Source organism: Acartia tonsa, chromosome 11 (assembly GCF_053477335.1).
Source record: "Acartia tonsa isolate MP-2025a chromosome 11, ASM5347733v1, whole genome shotgun sequence".
In the NCBI taxonomy this organism is placed as follows: domain Eukaryota; kingdom Metazoa; phylum Arthropoda; class Copepoda; order Calanoida; family Acartiidae; genus Acartia; species Acartia tonsa.
The window spans coordinates 12,103,054-12,126,962 of NC_137270.1; the positions used below are offsets into that span (position 1 = coordinate 12,103,054).

At 31.9% G+C, this 23,909-nt stretch overlaps 2 protein-coding genes across 2 annotated transcripts; both read right to left on the bottom strand.

The window, feature by feature from the left end:
- Window positions 1-28: 28 nt before the first annotated feature.
- Window positions 29-5,241, bottom strand: LOC145331122 (uncharacterized). The gene is made up of 6 exons (XM_080175751.1): window positions 5,179-5,241; window positions 4,515-4,610; window positions 2,987-3,038; window positions 2,580-2,674; window positions 800-872; window positions 29-135 (listed from the first exon to the last, which is right to left on the bottom strand). Exons 1-6 carry the CDS (start codon window positions 5,230-5,232, stop codon window positions 29-31), a joined length of 477 nt encoding a protein of 158 aa, XP_080031877.1. The 5' UTR covers window positions 5,233-5,241.
- Window positions 5,242-8,111: 2,870 nt separating this feature from the next.
- LOC145331123 (uncharacterized) lies at window positions 8,112-13,247 on the bottom strand. The gene is made up of 8 exons (XM_080175752.1): window positions 13,189-13,247; window positions 12,925-13,004; window positions 11,699-11,779; window positions 11,013-11,155; window positions 10,624-10,716; window positions 10,057-10,183; window positions 8,619-8,707; window positions 8,112-8,181 (listed from the first exon to the last, which is right to left on the bottom strand). The coding sequence occupies exons 2-8, from the start codon at window positions 12,991-12,993 to the stop codon at window positions 8,112-8,114; spliced, it is 672 nt and encodes a 223-aa protein (XP_080031878.1). The 5' UTR covers window positions 12,994-13,004; window positions 13,189-13,247.
- Window positions 13,248-23,909: the final 10,662 nt, after the last annotated feature.

Sequence of the window (23,909 nt, forward strand, 5' to 3'; positions counted from 1 at the left end):
GAAAGGAAAAAAGTTGGAAAAAGTATTATCATGTAAAGCATAAAAGAGTATTAAATAAAGGTAACAACATATTTTTTTTTAAATTTTGAAAAAATATTAGTTTAATCCTTTCCTTATGCGATTCATAGCCATCCCCTACAACAAAACAAAATAAAGATATTTAGTTTATATAATACAGTATAGATAATTGATTTTAGTTTAAAAATTCATAAAAAGATTCAAGGTTAAAGAATAGTTATTTTTCGCATCGTATTATAAACGGCTTTCCGCGGATATAGAATCTTAATATATAGAAAATTTTAGAAAAATGTTTTCTCGTATTCATTCGAATGCGGTGGATAAGAACCGGTTCTCATTCATACGAAAAAACTATGTCTAGCATCGTATTATATCCAGCTTTCTACGAATATAAAAATGTAAAATCATAAGATTAAAACCAGTTTTTTTAGCCCGTGCCTTCGGCGACTCGGGTCTAAAAAAACTGGTTTTAATCTTATAATTGTACATTCTATATCCGCGGAAAGTTGTTTATAATACGATGCGAGAAATAACTATTCTAACATAAATATCATACCATTAAGATTGTCGAATTGAATATTTAGACTTGTTTTTCTTTTGAAATATAGGTATAATCATCAGATATTTAGCTATTAGATTGGAGGTAGAATATACGTGGATATTATGACAGAGAAAAATTGTCGTCAATTTAGGTTGCTATTTCCCCGGTCATTTATTGGTCAGTGCATACAAGCAGTAAATGAAGAGAGTACACTACATGATAATCTATCGTTATTAGTACCTTTAACATCAAATATAGGATCCACATTGTTCTTCAGAGGTAACAAGTTTTCTTCAAACATTGGCTGCATAATCTAATAACAAGAAATTGAAATTAAATCTTAACAAGGATGACAACATTAAAAAAAGCTAAGCTAAACAAATCATAATGTATTGTTTATTTATATATAGTTCAGGTTAAGTTAGGTGCAAGGAAGCAGTGCAGTATTGAATATTAACCATTTAGAAGTTTAAACAAAAAATTCAGTATGCTTAATGTGGACATACAACTATGTAAAGTTATTTTAAACAGAATTGATGAGAAAATCGACAATAAACTGAGAGAAGAACAAGCTGGATTCCGTGCTGGAAGGGGCTGTGTTGACCAAATTTTCACCCTTAGGACAGTTATTGAACAATGTGTTGAATTTAACAAGCCACTTCACGTAAATTTTGTTGATTTCTCTAAGGCCTTTGACTCCATACACAGACAAACACTCTGGAAAATACTAAGAAGTTATGGTATACCAGAAAAGATGATAATTATGATAACTAAATTTTATGACAACTTCCAAGCCTGTGTTTCAGTTGGAAAAAATAAGACATCTGATTTCTTTAAAATAAGCACTGGAGTTAGACAGGGATGCATTTTATCACCTATTCTATTTATATTGGTCATTGACTGGGTGATGAAGAAAACCACAGAGGACAAAAAACGTGGTCTCCAGCTGGGCATACTAGGACACCTAGAAGATCTGGACTTTGCTGATGACCTGGCACTGATTTCAGAAACAATTAAACATCTACAAGCTAAGACAGATAGACTAGTCAAATATGTAGGACAAGTCGGGCTCTTTGTTAATGTCAAGAAGACTGAAATTATGAATATACCTACAAACCCTGATCAAACTATAACAATAAATGGTGAACAATTGAAACAAAGCAACAAATTCACCTATCTGGGGAGTGTTATCAGCAGTGAAAATGGCTCAAAAGCTGATATTAAAACCAGGATTGATAAGGCTAGGGTTGCTTTCAACAGTCTACACAACGTTTGGAATTCAAAGAAACTTGCTCCGAAAACAAAAATCAGACTTTACAACAGTAATGTGAAATCAGTTCTTCTCTATGGAGCGGAATGCTGGAGAACTGTGAAAACTGAAACAAATCAACTTAATGCATTTCACAATAGCTGCCTAAGAAGAATTTGCAAAATATTCTGGCCAAACAAAATAAACCTTGAGCTGTATGCTAAGACCAAGTGCAATAGTATTGAAGCAGAAGTGAAATATTAAAGACTAAGGTGGCTAGGACATGTGCTCAGAATGGAACAAAATAGGTTTCCAAAAAAGTGCTTAAAATGGAACCCAACCACTGGTAAACGTAATCGGGGACAACCAAAAATGACCTGGAGGCGGAGCACTGAAAAGGACCTCTTTAATTTGGAATTAACATGGGGAGAAGCTGAGAAACTTGCCAAAGACAGCAGGAATTCATGGAGGAACAAGGTGTCCGTATTCTCTGGCCTTCACAGTCAAAAAGAGAGATGCGTCTGATGATGATGAATGTGGACATACTTACGCTTCAGACTTGATTATAATTATATACCAAATTGTCTAAGAAATCCAAAAATAGGATTTTCATATTCTATAAAATATTGTTTTCCTTAAAATAATAGTACAATTTAATAAGCTTATAAATTATCGCTAAGAAGTAAGTTTGTAATTTTTAAACTTTTTTTTATGAATTATTATTAAGTAAATTATATAGTAGTTTTGCTATGAAAAAAAAGTTACACATACCTTGTCTTTATATTTGCTGTGCTGCTTATTAGTATAATAATTATTTTTCCATCCAGAAGTCTGAGGGTAATAATCAGGAGGGGGTGGAGCCTTCCCTGAAAAAAATACAGATATGCTTGAAGGAATGAAATATTTCCAACAAATGACAATACAGAGAATGTATGTATATTTTAAAGATTTTGAAATTAGAATAGACAGATAAATATAAATTAACAGTTTAGAATAGTTATTTTTTTCATCGTATTATAAATCGCTTTCCGCGGATATAGAATGTACAATTATAAGATTGTACATTTTTATATTCGTAGAAAGCGGTTTATAATACGATGCTAGACATAGTTTTTTCGTATGGATGAGAACCGGTTCCTATCCACCGGATTCGAATGAATACGAGAAAACTTTTTTACCTAATTTAGAAGCATGAGGGGTATGATCAGGTTTAAATCTCATCTGCTTTGTCTAAAAATGAATAAATTTTTTTAAAAACATTAACGTTTATATCCAGAGGCGTACAAAGTGTTGTATCCAGCCCCCCCCCCCCCCCTTTTAAGAATTAATGGAGTTGGAATAAGCCCCTCTGATACACTCTCCTAACACACCAAGAGGGGTGGGCTTGAAAAACTCCATCAAATACGCTAGTTTGGCTTATGAGTATTTTTAGTAGCGAAGCTTCTCTATAATTCACTTTGTCCGTCCGTCAGTCAGTCCGTCCGTAACGCTATGGGGGAAATGGGATTTACTCAGCTCCTATAAAAGATAGAATGCTGAAATTTTTTGACAACATTCCCATCATTAAGGAGCACAATTGACTATAAAACATCATTGGCGTTCGGACCGATTTTTAGCAGGTTTTAGGCTATTTTTATATTTTTCACATTTTTCTCCATATCTTCAGTGTTTATGGTCCGATTTTCAACATTTTTTCAGTTATAGATATCAAAATTAAATTTCCCGTCGTTTAAAGGAACAACCATGAAGGCCAGACTGCCTTTTTAGCAGGTTTTAGGCTATTTTTATATTTTTTTTTACATTTTTCTCCATATCTTCAGTGTTTATGGTCCGATTTTCAAAATTTTTTCAGTTATAGATATCAAAATTAAATTTCCCGTCTTTTAAAGAAAACAATCATGACGGCCAGACTGCCTTTTTAGCAGGTTTTAGGCTGTTTTTTTTTATATATTTAACATTTTTCTCCATATCTTCAGTGTTTATAGTCCGATTTTCAAAAATTTTCAGTTATAGATATCAAAATTAAATTTCCCGTCTTTTAAACAAAATAACCATGACGGCCAGACTGCCTTTTTGGCAGGTTTTAGGCTATTTTTATGTATCTAACACTTTTTTCCATATCTTCAGTGTATATGGTCCGATTTTCCCAATTTTTAAAGTTAAGGATTTAAAAATTAAATTTTTTGTCGTTTTAATAAGACAACCATGACGGCCAGACTGCCTTTTATCAGGTTTTTGGCTATTTTTATATGTTTTACATATTTCCCCATATCTTTGTTTATTTTGATGCAATTTTCAAACTTTTATGGGATATCAGTATCAAAATAATTTTTCCCATTGTTAATGTTATGAGCATCTTTAATATAATTTACTTTGACCATCGTCATCATGCAAAAAAAAACAAGGTTTCATGTTTATTTTATCCAATAAATCTATTCTTGATTTTAGTAAAAACCTTTTAAATCTACCTGTACGTATTCCCATCGACGATTTTTTGTGCTTCGCTACTTAGGGATGTTGTCATCCTTGTGATTATGTAAAGGGGTTCTATCCTTCCCTCTTATATTACAAAAGCACTCCCTCCTATAACCACCCACGATTTTGGATTGAGGGGGTGTCAACATTTTCTGGTTGAAATCCATAAAAATACAAAAATAAAAAAAAAACTTTCGACGTTTCTGTGATCGTTAGTAAGGAATAAATTACCTCAGCAACTTCTTTCTCAATAGAATCTTGATAATGTTTCTTCCCAATCAAATCTGATGCTATGAAGTCGTAGCGAGAGGATATTTTAGCATCAATCTAAATAAAGGATTTATATAATCAGGGATATTAAGGCATAAGACAATGAATGATAAATGATTTACACCACAACCATGATTAACAAAATTACCCTTATCTTTATTAAGACTATTAGTGGAAAAGTTTTAACACTGTGGTTTGTACCACCTAATAAAGTTTAGAAAAAAGTGCCAAATTTTTAGCCAGCGAATAAGCGAGCTTGATTATAAAAACTAAGGTTTCATATGATTAACAGTCCATCGTCCCCTTCCCTTCCTGGTGAAGAGAAAAAATCTATTTATATTCAACCTAATCCTCATATAAAGTAGTAAGCGTTTTTTGTCTGTCCCGAATCTCGCTAACCACTGAACCGATATTGTTCTCCTTTACAGTGAAGCTTCTTATAGGTCCTGGGAAGATTTTAAACTATTTTTGGGGAGGGTGTCTTCATCCCCCCCCCAAAAAAAAAAAAATATTTGTTTTACAACATTTGAAACTCAAATTTAAAATGGGATGAGGTCGACTTTTCCCAATCCTACCTTAGTGCCCCTAGGGGCGTAACCGCCAGTCAACTTACAATTTAGTTTACCTTTATAGTGTTGATATTTTGATTTATAACTGACAGCAGCTTGGCTGTGGACATTCGGTAATCGACATTCTATAATATATTAAAATCGTACATTTAATCAGTCTCGGCTTTGCCGGTTCGAGTCTTTACTACCTAAAGTAATTCGATATATAATTACTTGGATGTTGTAACAGATTTGCATGCATTCTAACAAAGTGATACTTCAAGCTGGTTAACATAACGATATCACCCATCCAACCCCTATACCCCATTTTCCCCCCCTCCTACTAGATGAACGAATTGAATAGATTAGAAACCTAAATACTTCTGCTTTGTAAAGTGAATAGAGAAATGTCCTCATCATTAAACGGGGACTGTTCAATATTAAGAATATCAAGCCATGCTTACTCACTTAAAGTCTCAAACGGACATACTCTGATTATATTAATGACATCACATTAAAATCCCTCGGATGTAAAAATGCCAGTGTTGGATGTATTTTTGACAAGTGTTTAGATTAAGCACATGTATTTTTGGCAGTAATGAATGTAAGATTGGCAGAAGTTATAATATTTTTTTTTTATTTATTAAGCTAAAATTCAGTTTGCAAAAAATACATACATACATTTTAGATTGCACATGCAAAAATACATCTACTGTACTTTTTCGGATGTTTAAATGGCAGTACCTCTTTTAAATTAGTATATCACTTGTACAATATAAGCTCGACTAATGTAATTTCATACTTACATTGATGTAATTAATGCCTTGTTTGGACATTAATTCCAAAAGCTTCAAAAACGCTTGCTTGGTTGTTTTTTGATTTGTCTTCCAACCGAATTTCTAAAAATTTAATAATATTCAAATTAAAAAGTTGGTTGAGCCAAAGAACAAATAAAGTTTCTCTATAATCACCGCAAACCGCTGATCCGATATGTTTCTCCTTGATATTGTAGCTTCTCATTGGTCCTGAGAAGGTTTATAATTTTTTTGGGGTAAGTAATCACTACCAAGAGAAATCTCCTTTATAAAAAGTTATCCCCCCCCAAAAAAAACTTTTTAACCTTTTCTTTTGAAAAAAAAAATTCAATCCCTCCACCACGGCCTCTAGGGGCGTTGCTGCTAGTATAGAAAAGAGATAATTTATATTAACATTAGCCCCCCCTTTTCAAAACTTTTTGTCAAGAGGCCTAGTAAAGCAGAGGGTTCTTTTGGTGTTTCCCTAACTTTATAAAAAGATATTGGCGCTTAAACTGTTTTTAACCTATTTTTAAAACGTATATAAAAAATATACTATGACACCAGTAAAATCAGACTGCAGAGCCTAAATTTGAATTAAGTCCCCAATAAACTTTTTTGGGGGGATTTAAATATTAATTTTTACTGTTGCCGTAGTCATTTTGATCAAAGCAAAAGGTCTTTTTTTTATTTGGGTAAAATTCGTAGCTTTTAGAGTGTTTTGCTTCATAAATATTGTATTCTGGTATAGAGTAAAATTAGGCCTTATGATTTTACTATAAAAATTCACTAAAAAGTTAAATCTTTACAATATACCAATGAATTAACATTAACATGTTTGTGTTCGTTCACCTATTTTAAACACATAAAAATTGGCTGTAAAGGGTTAAATTTGATGTCAACATGACAAGATGTCAACAAATGTTTATGCAATACAACAAAATTATTTTTGACCCATATACAAATATGATATATAATAAGATTATTCAAACTTATTTTTTTAAATATTTTTAAAAATTATGTATCTTTTACGTGTATAGTTTTCATTCTTTTCATTTTAATTAAATAAAAATTATTTAACTACATTGTAAATAAGTCACTTTGTGAAAACACTCTTTCGGAAATCATAAAAAATTGAAATGAAACAAGAAATCTTATTGGTTTAACTTTAGCAAATGTGTTTTATTGTATTATGTTAAATTTTTTACTGAAATTGATTGTTTTAGAAAAAAAATTATTTCCATCGAACAGAGTAGAGTTTTTTTATTATTGTATTGATATAAACTGAATCATAAAATTGTTCTGTAAGAAACAATTTAACCCCAAACTAAAAGTTGCTTTTGCTTCCGTCAAAATGATCACAGCAACATATAAAATTAATTTTTAAATCCCCCCAAAAAAGTTTATTGGGGACTTAATTCAAATTTGGGCTCTGCAGTCTGTTTCTACTGGTGTCATAGTATATTTTTGATATATGATTAAAAAATAGGTTAAAAACAGTTTAATGTATGAAGTTGATCAAAAATTATAGATTATAAAGAATATGAATACTATTTAAAAAGTTATAATTACCTGAATTTCACCATAAAAGATTTCATACAAATTCCCAACTAATCAGTGACAGTGAAAATTATCAAAAAAATTATTGACATATTTTTTTTATTAGCATAGCTACTCTGTAACTAGATCAGTCGAAGATACTCTATAAGTGGTTGTGTATGTCTGTCGGTCGAAAGTTCGTTCCTTAAGTCTGAAATGATGACTTGACACGTTTTCTCATAATACACTAATGTTTGAATATATATACATGTATACGTTAAATATGAGTTATAATAAAATATTTTCTCGTATTCATTCGAATCCGGTGGAAAGGAACCGGTTCTCATCCATACGAAAAAACTATGTCTAGCATCGTATTATATCCAGCTTTCTACGAATATAGAAATGTACAATCATAAGATTAAATCTAGTTTTTTTAGCCGGTGCCTTCGGCACCTCGGAACTAAAAAAACTAGTTTTAATCTCATAATTGTACTTTCTATATCCGCGGAAAGCCGTTTATAATACGATGCGAGAAACAACTATTCTTTCCCTTTTTCTCTTTTTTTTTATTTCGTAATTCGACCTCTTTCGTTTTTAACACTCTCTATGGTTGGCAGTAAATAATGCCTATGATTTCAAACAGCTTTGCTATTTTTGGATGAAATCATCATGTTTTAGTTAAATTTGATAATTTTCTTTCCTTCAGATAAAGTTGGTAGTTTTGACGCAGTTTCAAAATTGTCACTAAAAAAAGCGCAATATAGGTATTCAAGGTTTTCATTCTTAAAACAACTTTAAATTCAAAAGTTAATAAAGAGGATTAAACAATAATCAAGGGGTAGTATGGGGGTTCGAGCTTGATGGGAGTGTAATACATTCAACAAGATAGTTATCATTTATTTTCCGGTTGGTGAATTCACCCCTATATCTGTCCAGTATCCCCCTTTAAAACATACACAAAAGTTTAAGTAATTTTGTATAGGTAAAATGACGCGCGAAGCGCCTAAACTTATTTCACACATTTTTAGCTTAAAACCCCTCTTGGCTGTTAAGGGGGTTTTGTGGGGTAGGGGTGTGAACGCCAAGGGGGTGTATCAACCCCCTTAAGTTTTTCCAGGGGATAGATACCATGCACTTTTTTGAGACTAAAATCCCACATAGTAAATTTATTAAATTCTTACCCAAGAATGCTGTTCTGATAGCTGTTATCAAGGCTGTTTCCAGGTTTTAGTTTATCCACGGAATTTTGTACTGATATTAGACCATTCAACTGAAAACGCATCATAATTTATATCTAAACTTAGATTTAATGCAAAGATGATTTCTCTATTCGTACTATAAAATTCAAGCAGTAAGGGGTTAAACATAATAAAGGATATTGTAAACTTAAGCTGCTCAATATTATGAATAATATTCAAGCGGTTAAGTATCTTAAGGATGTCGGCTGAGAAGGGCTAACCTACAATAAGAATTAAATTGAATATTTTTGAATTTAAAAAAAAAAGAACATATTGTCTCACTCCTTACAATGATTAATTGTTATACATTTCCATTGTAAGAAATTATTTAAATAAATTTTTATTTTGGACAGTACAATTTTAGTATTGAAGGTTAAGGGGGAAAGGAAATGTATCCAAGGGGCTGGGGTGCATCAAGGGTGAATTGTAGGGGGGGGGGGGGGGAATAATGATTATTCTAATTGTACCCCAGTCGTAGAGAAATCTTTTAGCTGGACGCGTCTGTTAAAGAATATTTTATCATTTTATGTTTTGGTGAAAACTAAATAGGTAAGCTGTTAAGTGTTTTCTTTTCATATTTTATTTAATGTTGAGAGTGTCCCACCCACCTCTCCCATTTCTTCTTATTGATTTTTCGTGTATATTTATTTATTATTCTTATTCTTTTGGGGGTTATAAGTTGGTTTTTTAAATTTTGCTACTAAAAATTTTTAAATATTTAAAGATATTTATAGGCTTTAGGAATTTGTATAGCCACCTGGTATGTAATATTGGGTGATAAGGGGAAATTAAGGGTTTGATATATTATAAGAATTCCAAAAAAAAATAAACATTTTATTGGAAAAATTAAATTAAACTTTGCAACCTAGTCAGTTATCCACTAGTCCTTGTTTCCTAGTTAGTCTGGGTAAGTAGGGTTAAAAAGGGGAAAATAAATTATATGGGTTTTATATTAGCTGGGTAGGTATGTTAAGAAGTGGTTTCAGAAGTAAGGGGAATATTTTATAATTAGGTAAAATCTAGTGTAGGTTTGGTTCTGATCAGGTAGGACTGCTTAAGAATACGTGGATATTGCGACAGGGGAATTATTGTCCTTAATTTAGGTTGCTAATATAGTCCTAAGTTATTGGTCAATACATTCATCAATGGTCAGAGGAGGATATTGTATAATATATTAGCCACGCAGCGGAGAGAAACAATATCCTCGTTTTCTATATCCAAAAGTGTAATCCCGTGCTCTGGGCCAGGATACGAACAAATTATTTTCCGAGCGGACGTCATTCGGGATACTTCGGTCAAAAGTTTTAAAATTCATCCCCTTTTTTATAGACGTTTTAAATAGCTTCTATTTTCAGGTTATTTCGCGGGTTTTATTACATACCAGATCTAACTCCTTGTTGTAGAGATCATCGTAATTGTTTGTTGTTGTAGTTGTAGTTGGCTGTGTTGTTGGTCTTGGTGTTGGCCTTGGTGTTGGTCTTGGTGTAGGCCTCGTTGTGGGGGGTATTCTAAAAATGTTAATGCATATAAAAATCAAAATTATATTGAATAATTCAAGGCTTGCAGGATCCATGCAGTGGCTAGATGTAAATATGATGTTATTAATTGTATTAGCCCTAATTTTGAACCAGGGTTCACCAAATTCAAATTGTATTGTTGCGGCAGAGTGGAAGGTCACTGAGTGTGGCTGAGATTGGCTGCGGTTAAATGTTAGCCGTTCAGCTCCTAGTAGGGCTTCGAGTGGCATTTCAGCATTGTGTCAAAATTTAGACCAACAAATCTTAATTAAATATGTTTTGAACCTTGGTTGGTGGAAAAAAAACTGTTTTTAATTGTTTACCGACATGATGTAAAAAATTATAATTAATTCCTTTTTCACAGCCTTAACCTTTTTTTATTTTCGTTTCCCCTGAACACAGTCTATAAGCCATACAAAAATATTTATAACCTTCTAGTTGTCCATCGATTTACAAGAGGTCTTCTAGTGGTGGTTGTCCATCTTCTCGTGGTCCAACGTGTAGTTGTCCATCGCGTTGTTGGTCTAAAATATTTATTTCGTATACTACACTAGTACACATACATGTACTTTTGAATTAGAATTAATAAGCTTTACATTTAGAAAAAAAAGATTTATTGTAGAGTTAGCAATTTACCAAGATAGTGAAATAGCAAGATAGAAAAGATTGATTATACATTACATAAAGACAGAAGGACGTACAGACAGTCAGATAAACAAAACATACTTTAAGCTTCTTTATAACTTGGTAAGAAAAGATATCTCTTTAAAAAAGTTTTTGGAAATAAATATTAGTTCTGTATTAATTCATAGAGAATTACCTTGTAGTTGTAGTCCAAGTGGTGGTAGTTGTAGTTGTAGTAGTTGTTGTGGTTGTAGTTGTAGTAGTTGTGGTTGTTGTAGTTGTTTTTGGAGTTGTTCTTCTAGTTGTATAAAAGGTTGGTTTCCATGTGTACCATGGTCTCTGAATTATAAACATTTTAAACTCTATATCAGGGAATTAGATTTTATCATATCTACTACTACAGGCTACGGCCACTAGAGGCCTCTAGGGGCACTTAAAGTGGTGGTGAATTGAATTTTACCCAGTCCCCCTAGCTTTAGTGTCAAAAAGAAAACGTACAATCCCAACCTAATTTTTATTCTGAGGGGGGGGGGGGGGGGAGGGGATTTTACACACCCCCAAACTAGTTATAAACCTTCCCGATTCCTTATTGGTTAGCAAGATCCTTGGGTACACACAAACATCATATTACTTTATTATAAGGATTCATGTTAGAACAATGTCTGTCTGTCTTTTCAGAGGACTCTTAAGATGTTGTTAAATGCTTTACAGATTTGGCTTTGCTTTACAAGGAATATTTCTACTGGTTAAAGTAAAGTATTCCCTGCCCAAAGAAAAAACTATTTTACAACCAAAAAAAATATACTAGGGGATCCCCACAATACCATGTAACAAAAAGACTACTCTATAAAACCAAACCTAAAAACATTTTTAATAAATTACCTGTGTGGTTGTTCTGGGAGTTGTGGTTGTATACACAATAGGTCGAGTAAAGTAACTTAACGGTGGTGAGGTACTCTGAGTCTAAAAATTTTAATTAATGTATGAGAGAGATATACTCAAGCTTACTTAAATAGATATAGAATACGTGGATATTATAAGAAATGCTCGCACGACCTGATAAATGTTACTTCTAGCTGGCTAATATAAACATACCCCCTATTCCCAGGGAGTAAGGGAGGGGACAATGGATCGAATATTCAATTTTTAGGAGTCTCAGACTTTGGGTACTGGCTTAAAGGGAATGTGCAAGAATTTAGCAGTTTCTGACTGAGTTTGGGTACTTGCGCATGAAATGCCGCTACTCGTTGTGTATGTTTTGAATATTGCAGACGGGGAGAAGGGATAAGGGAAGTGGGGGCAAGGGAAATAACTACTCGTTGTGTTAGTTTGAAATGTAGCAGACGGGGAGAAGGGAGAAGGGAGGTGGGGGCAAGGGGCAAGGGAAATAAACAGAATAAAAAGGGGCAGTCATATTCTTGCTAGCAGCTGGCTGGGTCCAATAATCTTGTAATATAAAAATCACACCATAAATCTCAATATATTTCATCAAAAACAAGTTGTGATTTCACTTTACATGACACTATGGAAATCTATTATTCAATGATTTCATGACCTTTCTTTCATAACTCTTATATTGAATTATTGCCTATTGTCCCCTCCCTTACTCCCTGCCCTATTCCCCTATCTTGAACAATAACATGAAGGAATATATTGACTAATATCTGAGGAGCGAGTACTATGTTATTAAAAATTCCTTTGTAACAATATCAAAGTATTCTATACATTCTTAAAAATTAGTTCTTTTAAATTTCAAAAAAGTTTTCTGGAAATTATGAAATATTACCAAAATAATTTTAAAAAATTAATAATGAGATATTTTTAATAAACATAAATAGTTGATCAAATCTTTACTTCTTTTTTAGGTCCTTGGACAAACGTAAGAGTGACAAACGTCGGAGTGTTTTTTCTTAAATGCCTAACCCATGCGGAGGGCTTATTTGTTTACTCATACTATTTTAATCTAACCTAACCTGTATACTATAGAAATACTTAATCAACTTAATATTTTAGACACTTCTGCGTTTGTCCACTCCGACATTTGTCACTCCGTCGTTTGTTCTGGGACACTTTTTTAAAATGATTAGCTGCATGGAACATTTTTATACCTTGATTGGTTGAGATACCGCTGAATATTGAGGATATTGTGGGTAAAATGTTGAGAGGCTAGAAGGCATTTCTGGTACCGCTAAAAAAAATTGTAAGGTCAGTTGTTGAATCTAAATGGAACAAGATGAATTCACTTAAAAAGGAATTTTAAACTAAACTCATAAAATAAAAGTTTAGGCTAGATGGTGCTACTGTTGAAAGTTTACCTGGGTATAAAGTAGTTTCTAGAGCTAGGCTGGAGGGTGCTACAATTGTAGGTTTACCTGGATATGAAGTAGTTTCTGGAGCCAGGCTTGATGGGGTTGTAGTAGATGTGGGAAGTATTCCTTTTCACAGGTACAGTTATTTTTTTTTTATTTTGGTTGCCAAATTTAGAAACGTTAGGGTTCTTGAGATATTAGACAATAGAAGATAAATATGCACATTAGGATGTATAAGTTGGAAGGAATTTTAATGTTAGGGGGAGATTTGAAAACTGCAAATTTTAAGGATTTTTTTTTATAAAATTCGTTTTTTTGTATAATTCTTTATCTAAAAGCAGAAATACAATTTAAGTTAAATAATTTTGACATCTGTGATTGGTGGATTGAAAAATATCTGCGCTCTGATTAGACAAGCTTAGGTGTCTTACATCATTCACCCAATTAGAGCGCAGGTAGTTTCTAATCCACCTATCCTATTGGTCAAAATTAATTAGATTAAATTGCATTTCCGCTTTTAGATAAAGAATTATACAAAAAACTAATTTTATAAAAAAAAAGGCTTAAAATTTGATACAGATTTCAAATCTCCCCCTAACATTAAAATCCCTTCCAACTTATATATCCTGATGCACATCACCAGCGATGATATACAAAATAACCCCTACTTTACATTATGAAAATTTTGGACGCTATTCTTTTGTAACCATCTAATCAAAATTTGATAAAACTAACCAAAGTTTTTGAATCAACGTTGAGTACAAGTTATTTTACAGTCAAATGTCTCCTCGATCCCACCTCGAGTAAATAGATTTTTTTCAAAATACTTAGATATTTCGTAGGAAATGATGCTTAAATATTTAGAAGATTTCTCTAAATAACAAATTAATAATATAGCTATGATTTTTTAAATAAAATATGTCACTGTTCCTCTGATCAGATCTGGTATATTTGCTGGTAAAGGAGGATTGTTTGAGTCATCTTTATCCTAAAAAATAATAATCATAGAGTTGCTGCGCTTCTTTAAATTGGTAAGTAAAGCAAAATTAGTGCAGAATTTAATTCACAAATCAAGATCCAAGGTTTCATTTTGTAGCTCATTTGTAGCTTAATTTTAAAATTTATATATAGGTAGTAACTTTAAAGCATAATTTTACTTCAAGATATTTTATATATATTTCTAATATCTTTAAATGTAAAAGAAAGATATATGACTATTTCACAAATTTAAAATTTCTACCGAATACCGAGGCTTAACCTAATCTAGAGTTAAAAAAAAACAGACTATAAATTACTCCCCCCGATCCATTTTTTTCAATTTATTACTAAAAAAAGAGTGGGGGAGTATCAATTCAATACTCAACAATTTACTTTCTATGAAAGCACCAAAATGTTAATCAATATTAATAAAACAATTTTCTTGTAAAAAATACAATTGATAATTGTATTTACCAGACAGAATTATCACAATAAATCTTCATTTGGTGTATAAATCTAACTTGATATAGTTAATTATTTCTATTTTTTATGTCTTTAAACATATGTAGTGTCCTTGCTATCTTATTAAGGCCTCACATGTATAATTCTATTCTTGTATAATTTATAGCAGTATGGGATACATAATAAAATATTAGTCTTACATTTCTCCTAAATTTATGGGATCTATTTTTTTTAAAATAAAGCACACTAAGTATTGGTTAGAAAACCATTTTAAAACTTGGAGCAATATTTTTTTTCTATATCCGGTCTTCTTTATTTTTAGACCTGAAGCTGCTCCCTTAGCATATAGGGTTTCTGTATTAGAAAGGAGAGGAAAGAAGTTAAAAATAGCCTAAAGCTACCCCAAGACTTATGTGAAGATTTATATAAACAGAGCATTCAATCGATTAGCAAATTCTAAAGGACAAAAAAACTTACTACTGCATATAGTAGAATATATTAAGATGTAGATAGATAGATTGGTAGATAAAAAAAATATAGATAGATATATTTTAAAAAGATTGATTAAGATCCATCCAATTATATACAGAGATGGATATATATATACTTATAAATAGATGCATAGCTGAAAGGTGTCCAAACGATATAAAAACGATACTGCAGAAAGATTTCCCTTTATCCGCCCCCTGGCTACAATTAAATGTTTTTGTCACAGCGAGAATAGAATTAAACTCGCCCCCAAGACAAAGGTGTCCCCACATTTCCTCTCATTTTATAATACTGATGTGCGTGCGCATTAGGGAGGGAGGGAGGGAACATTGGACTGTAAATTATACTGTTCTTTGGTTATTTTTGGTAAGTGTTGATTGGGTTGTAGAAACTAACAGTGTCAATAAATTTTGCCTATAGAAAAATAAAAGGAAGAGAAATAGGAAGCTAAAAGACTTGTAAAGCATAATTTTCTAATTATTTCCACCTGTCTTAGACAGAGTAACAGAGGTTATTATGAGCCGTCCTTGTATGGGTGACAGACAGACGGACAGGCAGACATATCTATATGCTGTTGCTGCGCTAATAAACAATGTTTGCAAATGTTTCCGAACAACAAATATGACATTTAAGACAATTTGTTATAAAATTAATTATAATAGACATATCTAATTGTTTCTAGTTTTAGTGGCGTTGCTACGTTATAGCTGGACGTAAGTTCTCCGATCGTCAGACAAAATACAGCATTCAGATTATTATTCCAATGTATAATGCAACGTACAAAGATGTCTATTCATCTCTCTGAATTCCTTATCATCTGTAGGGGTTTCATCCTAATAGGCTCACAGTGGGATCTTTTGGAAAAAATCGGGACATCCAAAAAATCTAAAATCGACTTTTATCTATCCTAGGACCTAATAATGGCTGTAAGTAGACAGCTAGAAAAGAAATTTTTAAAAAATATTAATTTTTGGCGGGTTTATGCCATTTTTAAAAAAGGTAGTGAAAAATTTCTTTTCAGTTTTGATGATTTTCCAGATTTTTTTACACAATTTTTTCAAGGCAACAAAAAATACATTTATGTTCATCTTATGAAAAAAAAAATTTATTGAGGTACTTTTCAGATACCTGTACCAATGTCTAATTAAAGAAAAAATTTAAAAAAATATTTTTTTGGTGGTGTAAATTGACATTTTGTGAGAAATTTTCACCAAAAATATTAAGATTTTTAACCCCAAAAAATCAGTTTTCTCCATTTTACCCAAAAACGGACAGGAGGCCCCGGGTTTTGCAATAATAATATTAATATACAACATGTATTGTGTATAAAACAGTTTTCACAACCTGGGGCCTCTTGTCCGTTTTTGAGTAATTGAGCATTTTACATTGCATGGTTTGAACAATTTCGTTCTTGTTAATTTTAAATTTTCCCCCGTTAGAGGGGGAAGGAGTCATTTTAGAGCCCAAAGTCATCTCTGCAATATTTTCAAACTTATTAAGGCGGATCTTTCTTGACTTATGCATCATTTGCCTCTGGCGAACCGTTTCGCCGTTATTTGCCGCCGTTGACGTGATTTTTAACGATTTTTGCCGTTCTCGCGGTTTTAAGGGACATTTAAGGGATAAAGGAGTCGTTAAATAAAGATGACTTAAAAATACTTTTATTTTAGCAATTTTTGCTAAATTTCATGTGTTCTAAAAAAATTTGTAGTTCTAACTGGTTTTGGTCCAGCAGAAATTCAAATTTAGAGATTAATTATAATATTGCAAAAACATTATATACGCATCAGAGAGAGAGAGAGAAATATACGTTTGAGAGAGAATATAATTTAAGTTATTATGCTTATATTCTTATACAAACTTTAAATGAAGATAGCTAGACCTAGAATAAAGGTATTAACACAAAATCAAAAGTGTTTTGAAAATTATGTTATTGTTGTTTATATCTGTAAAAAAAATATTTGAAAACATGCCTTATAAGTGTCCTATTTTACTTATACTGGACCTACCTAAAAATGCCGGGACTCGAAATGGGTGCACCTGACGCTATATTCTTGTTCACAAACATTGTTTGCATTGAAGAAATATTTACATAGACGTTGATTTTGTTAAAATATTCCTATCCTAACTAAAGTTATGAAGTTTTATAGATTTTTTAAAAATAGGGTAGCTTTGCTCCTCCAAAACAGCAAGACGTACTTACCAAATGCACATAAGAAGTTAACAGAGGCAAAATTTAAGTTATTTCCGAGTTAAAGCAAAAGAAATTACATCATTTCTTCAAATACATGCTTATTTATTGAAGTTTACTTTTGTCTACTCTAAATGTCCCGTTTTTTGGCAAAAGATCCCACTGTGAGGCTACTTTTATTACAAAGCACATAGACGTCTATGGTGGAGGGTAAAGTGAAACCCCCTCATCCCCCCTAACAATTAAATAAAAATATATATAATTACCCAATCAAGCCTTTGGGAACTCTAAATTTTATCCCCCTCCGTCCGTGGCAAAATATATAATTCTTTCTAATTATAACTACTATTTTATCCTTTTAGTACATTAAAAAATTACCTATGTCCACAATTATCCTTGTTTTTTTGTGTAAATAACTATATGTCGTAAATTTAATGTCCTAGACACATTAATAATGAGATTAATGGTAATTTTAAGAACAAAATTTAGATGGATAGTTTGAAAATGTCTTATGGTGGTAATAAAAACAAGGATAACATCATCCATAAAAGCTTTAAAAAAAGATAAACGTAAATATAAAGCAACAACGAATTCAATATTTTATATTAACAACAATTCAAGTTTAAAATCGATTTACAAAGTTTAAAACAAAAAATTGACATTTAGAGCCTCTGAATGTTAATTTCAGAGCTATACGTTCTGTCCGTACAACGTGGACTCAATTTAAAGAAAAGCTAGTTTAACATCCATAAAAACACACTCCAAAATCGTCAAAGTTGACATTTATGAATTACCAGAGCAAATATTGTATTACTAAAGGATGTCCGACGTCTCTACGTCATTTTAAACAAGAAAATTAAGAGAATTTCAATATCTTTTTGGTTTCCTAAGGCCTTTATAGAATTCTGTTTAATTTCACACTACAATTTTTCATTTATCATAAAAAAATGACTTGAAAAATTCTACTGTATATAACTTGTTTTACTATTTTTATTAACAAAATAGTTCTTGTTAGGTTCTTTGTGTATTCTAAGAATTGTTTTATTTTTAAATTTATGAGACAATTGTTGGTTCATTGAAAGTGGAAATTTACCCAATTTCTGTTTTCACTCTTAAAAAATGATTTGTTTAACATTAGTAGACTTCTCGCATCAGATGTGGACGTTTCATCAGGTACAATAAGAGATAAGACAATGGATGATAAATTGATACACAACCTTAATGAATTAAACAACATTATCCATTTTTTAGATTTATTTATTGGTTGAACTAACAAGATTCAATATAAGAAGTAGCCAAAGGTTTTTAGTCAACGACCAAGATAACGCAGTTATAAAACTTTCGGTACTAGTTTAATTTTCAGTCCAATGTCCCTTCCTTCCCTCCCTGACGTTTCATCCATAAACAAAACATCAAAATAGTATTTTAAAAATCAATATAAATGGGAAATAGATAAGTGTGCAATTCTAATGCAAAAATATGACATACGAATATATACAAATACATACAACTACTTTGGACGAGAAAATATTAGAGTATTTTATTTAAAAGTAAAATGTCCTATAATACTTGGAATTCCTTCAGGACACACGAAATGAAAATAGTTTCGGATGACCAATTATTTACATTAATTTTGTGTACATTTTATTTAATTTTCTAATTTATAGCTTCGAAATGTCATTTGTTTAGGTGATTATTATTAAAAAACCTAGAGGACACTAGAGACTTCCTCAATATGTGTGAAGAAATAAATTCAGAGGGAGGAATACCTGATGATGCTATTATTGTAACTGTTGATGTCACTGCCCTGTATACAAACATCTGCAAGGAGGATGCCACCAGAGCTATGGCCGAAGCTCTTGCCAAAAGCAAAGATTTAGCTGTTCCTGCAACTCTAATACTTCAACTTCTAAACCTAGTATTCAGCTGCAATTTCTTTCAATTTGGTAAAGACTTATATCGTCAAACAATTGGTACAGCAATGGGCTCTCCCTCAGCTGTAAATTCTTCTACATTAACCATGGGAATGTTAATTGATCCTGTTATGAGACACATGGCAACACAGATTGAACCAGACACAGATCTTATCAGAAAATTTGCAAGATTATTAGATGACATTATTTTCATATGGCTAGGAAGTGTGGACAACCTTGAAACTTACCTGACAAACATCAACAAAATTCATCCAACAATTAAATTCACCCACAGCTACACCTGCCCTTTCCCATGCAATATTACTGAACAACATGACTGCTTTTGCTATTCTTCACGTAGCATACCCTTCTTGGACACTCTGGTAACCATAAAAAACGAAAAAATCATTACAGACCTGTATAGAAAACCAACAGACAGAATGCAATATCTTCTTCCTTCATCCTGCCATCCACCACATACAATAAATAATATCCCATATTCGTTGTGCCACAGACTAGTTAGAATATGCTCAGAAGAAGACACTTTGATGAAAAGACTAGATGAACTCAAACTATTTTTACTGATGAGAAATTATGACGAGAAACTGATCAACACAAGCATACAAAAAGCCTTAAATCTAAAAAGGAGTGAAGCCCTTCAGAAAGTGATAAGAGAGAAGAAAAACAGAATACCCTTTGTTGTATCCTACCATCCATCATTGCCCCCACTGTCAAAAATATTTAAGGATGCATGGAAATTTATGACATTGAATGACCAACGCCTACAAGAAATTTTTCCCCACCCTCCCATGGTTGCTTACAGACAGCCAAGATCTGCTAGCTTAAGAGCACGCCTTGTAAAGACAAAATTACCATCAAGAAAACAGAGATCTTTACCTGGCCTCAAAAAATGCCAACAACCAAGATGTAATACCTGTAGCTATATTCAAGAAGGTAAAAAAGTTGTTAGCTCAAATAACAAGAAAATTTACATCAATCTACAAGAGAGTGTTACCTGTGAAAGTAAAAATGTTGTTTACTGCATTTCCTGTGACAAAGCTGCATGTAATTTTGTTCAATACATCGGTGAAACACAAGCTAAACTAAAAGTTAGGTTTGGCCAACACCTTGGTTATGTCAGAAGCACAGATCATGACAAATACCCAACAGGAAAACATTTTAATCTACCTGGACACAGCATGACCAACATGAAGCTTTCGGTCTTAGAAAAATGCAAACTGGACTCATCAAACTACAGAAAAATTCGGGAAGCTGAATACATCAATAAATTTGACACACTAAGAAATGGATTAAATAAAAAATTGTAATTTTACTTGTTTTTTTATCTAAATATAAATTTACATTTGTTGCTTTGTTGTTAATCATTACTAAAAATACTTTTAATACTTTATTGTTTAATTTATGACATTTTTTCATACACTTTCATGTAAAATTAAAATCTTTTCAACACATTCACGTATTTCTGTTTTGCTAATTGCAATATTTTTAAAAAAACAAAAGTCATACAGTACAAAACTTTCATTCTTTTGAACTTTGATTCTTTTAAACCCCTATCCCTTCTACCCCTTCCCTTTACACCAAAACCAGCGGTTAAATTGCTCAGTTTCAAACAAACCTTTGTACAGTAAAGAATAATAGAAGGGATAACCATATTCATTATAATACATTTAACTTTTTCTTTGTATTTTCGAGCACTTTTTCATTATTTTGTTGTTTCTTTACTTTAAAATAACCTAAGTTTTTTCAAAATATATATCTGATTTTACTATAAATATTTGAAATATGGTTAATTTTGTGCAGGTTGACAAGGATTAGATGTGATTTAATCGAAATATATTCCTACAAATTGAGCTGTGTGTTTTTCCTTGGATAGTCTCTTTTCAACATCGCTGCCGTGTATTATTCTATTAAAAAGCTCCTCATATGATTAACCCTAGAAATTAATAAATAATGAAAGAAATTAGATTTTTTTCCTAATTTGAATAAAATTATTTACAAAATGTACAGAATATAAAGTCAACAATGGTTGCTAAAAAGAAAATGGTTTAGATTATCAGTTATTATATCAACTCAACTAGCCTATAATAAGTTTAGAATTACAGGAATTTCAAGTATTAGTAAAAATAGTAATTCATATTTTAACAAGAATACTTATACCATAAATAGCGAAGCTATATAATAAGTAACAAAATTAGCTTTTTACTTACATATCTATTGCATGAAATTCCAGATTTTTTTTATATAGAGTAGTAATTGTCTATGAAACGCATAAGGAAAAAGGATAAGAGGATGAATACTCACCCCTTTTTCAAAATACTACTTCCCCCTCCCTAAATTTAGAAGCAGACGAAAATCAAAAACCGCCCAGGGCTTTTTGTAAGTCAATCATAAATAATAATGTGAATAAAAAGAAAAGCGATATTTAGCAAACAGCCGTAGGCGGTCAGAATCAGCTGAATGTTCATTATGAAAAAAATTTCCCCCTTTTTAGAAATAGAAGGATTCATCTTTCATGAACAAATTTTTTTTAAATAAAAATAAAATTCTATGTAATTTTTAATTAAAACATTAAAACGAAAATATCTAATCTAATATTCTTGCCCTAAATATGGAAATAGTAAAAAGTAAAAAAAATATTTTTTTAAATAATTTTTAATCCTCCCATTTGAAAAGTAGTGGAATAGCAATAAATTTTATCGCGGCAACAGCGCTGAGTAGGCCTCTAGGCCCACTGCCTACTTTCGTATTCTAGTTGCTTCGATTCCTCTCTTTTATTTTTTTCTCTATGATGAAACGTAACGATACATTTGTTTTCAGCAGGGCACCAAACCGGTTTTTGTACAGGTGTAATAAATTGGGTTTGAACCATGTTGTAATTACTTATAAACAACTAGCGGCTTCGCTTCTAGCATCTAGGGGCTTTGCCCCAAGAGGTAATCAAAAAAACTATTTTGGCGAAATTCGTAAAAGGACCAAGGAAATCTTCAGCAAAAAAATAATCAAGGAAATCTTAAGCAAAAAAATGGGGGGGATTTTTTTTGTTTTTTGGGTGGTTGAGGGTGTCCCACCCCCCAAGAAAATAGCCTAAAACCACCACAGGACCAGTAGGTATTTTTCCTGAAGAGTAGAATCCGATCGGTTCAGTGGTTACCGAGATCTTAAGGGGCGGACAGACGGACGGACAGACATCATTCTACTTTGTATTATAGATAATGTGTTTAAATAAATATATAGAAAAATTGAAATTGTTAATCCCTAGATTCTGTCTCATCAGCCCATTTATAATATTTCAACATATGTCGTTGAAATACGTAGATAGTAGCGGGATTAGGGTAAGATATTGACATTTTTATTAAAAGCGAAGCTTTCCTATAATTAGGGTCGGTCGGTCCGTCCGTCCGTCCGTCCGAGAAAGATAGCTTTTATTCATTAATTTAGGCATGTTAGAATTGTCCTATCGATTTCAAACTTTGCATGATGATTCCTGTAGTAGTTGGGCACGATTTAGAAAGCGTAGCAACTCTATAATCATTACCAGAATGTCCGTACGTCCATTTTAAACATGTCGATTTTCTACTTTTTTAACAACAAATTTTTAAGTGATCTAATTTTCCGTTTGATTTGATTTTTGGTATATTGATTCCTGGGACAACAAAGAACAATATTATAAGCGAAGCAACTCTGTAATCAAGTCCTAAAGATGTAAGTATGTCCATAAACATTATCATGTATCAAGCATTTTTTCAACAAATATACTTACAATTTTGCTTCAACTCTTCTGATTATTCAATTCAGACACTATACAAGTGTTAATGTCCGTTTGTCCTACCGTTTCAGTGCTTCGCTTTTATGGATGTTGTCATCCTTGTTTAATTTATACCATGAAATAATTTTAAAGGAAAATCATGATTATTGAGTTACTTGCTGCAGCCTGCCTAACTCTTTCCCTCAATAGAGATAGGTCTAAGAAAAATAGCTTAAAACCACCATCAGATGTCTATAAAAAATTACTTTATCTGTAAGAAAAAGATGTTTGAAAATGACAATAGTCACCAACTCAACATTGAATAGTTTAAATCGAATAATATCGCGGAATAACTATCCATGTCCCTAAATAGAAGATAAACTTGATTACAAATCATATCTTAATATTTACAGTTGTGTAGTAGCATATATACTCTTTAAATCTAACTGTTGGTCTGTCTTTTTATCATTGTATGTAATACATTTGCTCAAGCAAGGTGAATATTATTATTATTTTCAATACCTAGCATCTACTTTACAACTATCTACATAGGTCCGTCCGTCTGTTGTAGATCCTCGTAAAGTGGGGGGGGGGGGGTGGATACACCCTCCTTAGTTTTCCAAGGGATAAATTCATCCCTCTGGTCTGATGTGCTGTATTTGAGGTATTTTCTTCGTGTAATTACATAGATTGCAAAAATTTTTCCACGAACAGAAAAATCATAAAATAATTCTCGCCCCGACGTGCGGAAGGTCTGGTTGACAAAACTGTTTTTTTATCTTATATTTTTTCATTTCAATATCTGCGTAAAGCTGTCTGTAATACGATGCGATAAATAACTATTCGAAATGAGCACAAATACATAAAACCCTATAGACGATAAAACTGTTTAAAACAATTTTTCACGAAAAACATTTGACATTTTATTTGAAAAGGATTTTTTCATTATGACAGGAAAAAGTATTGATTAAAACCAATATAAATA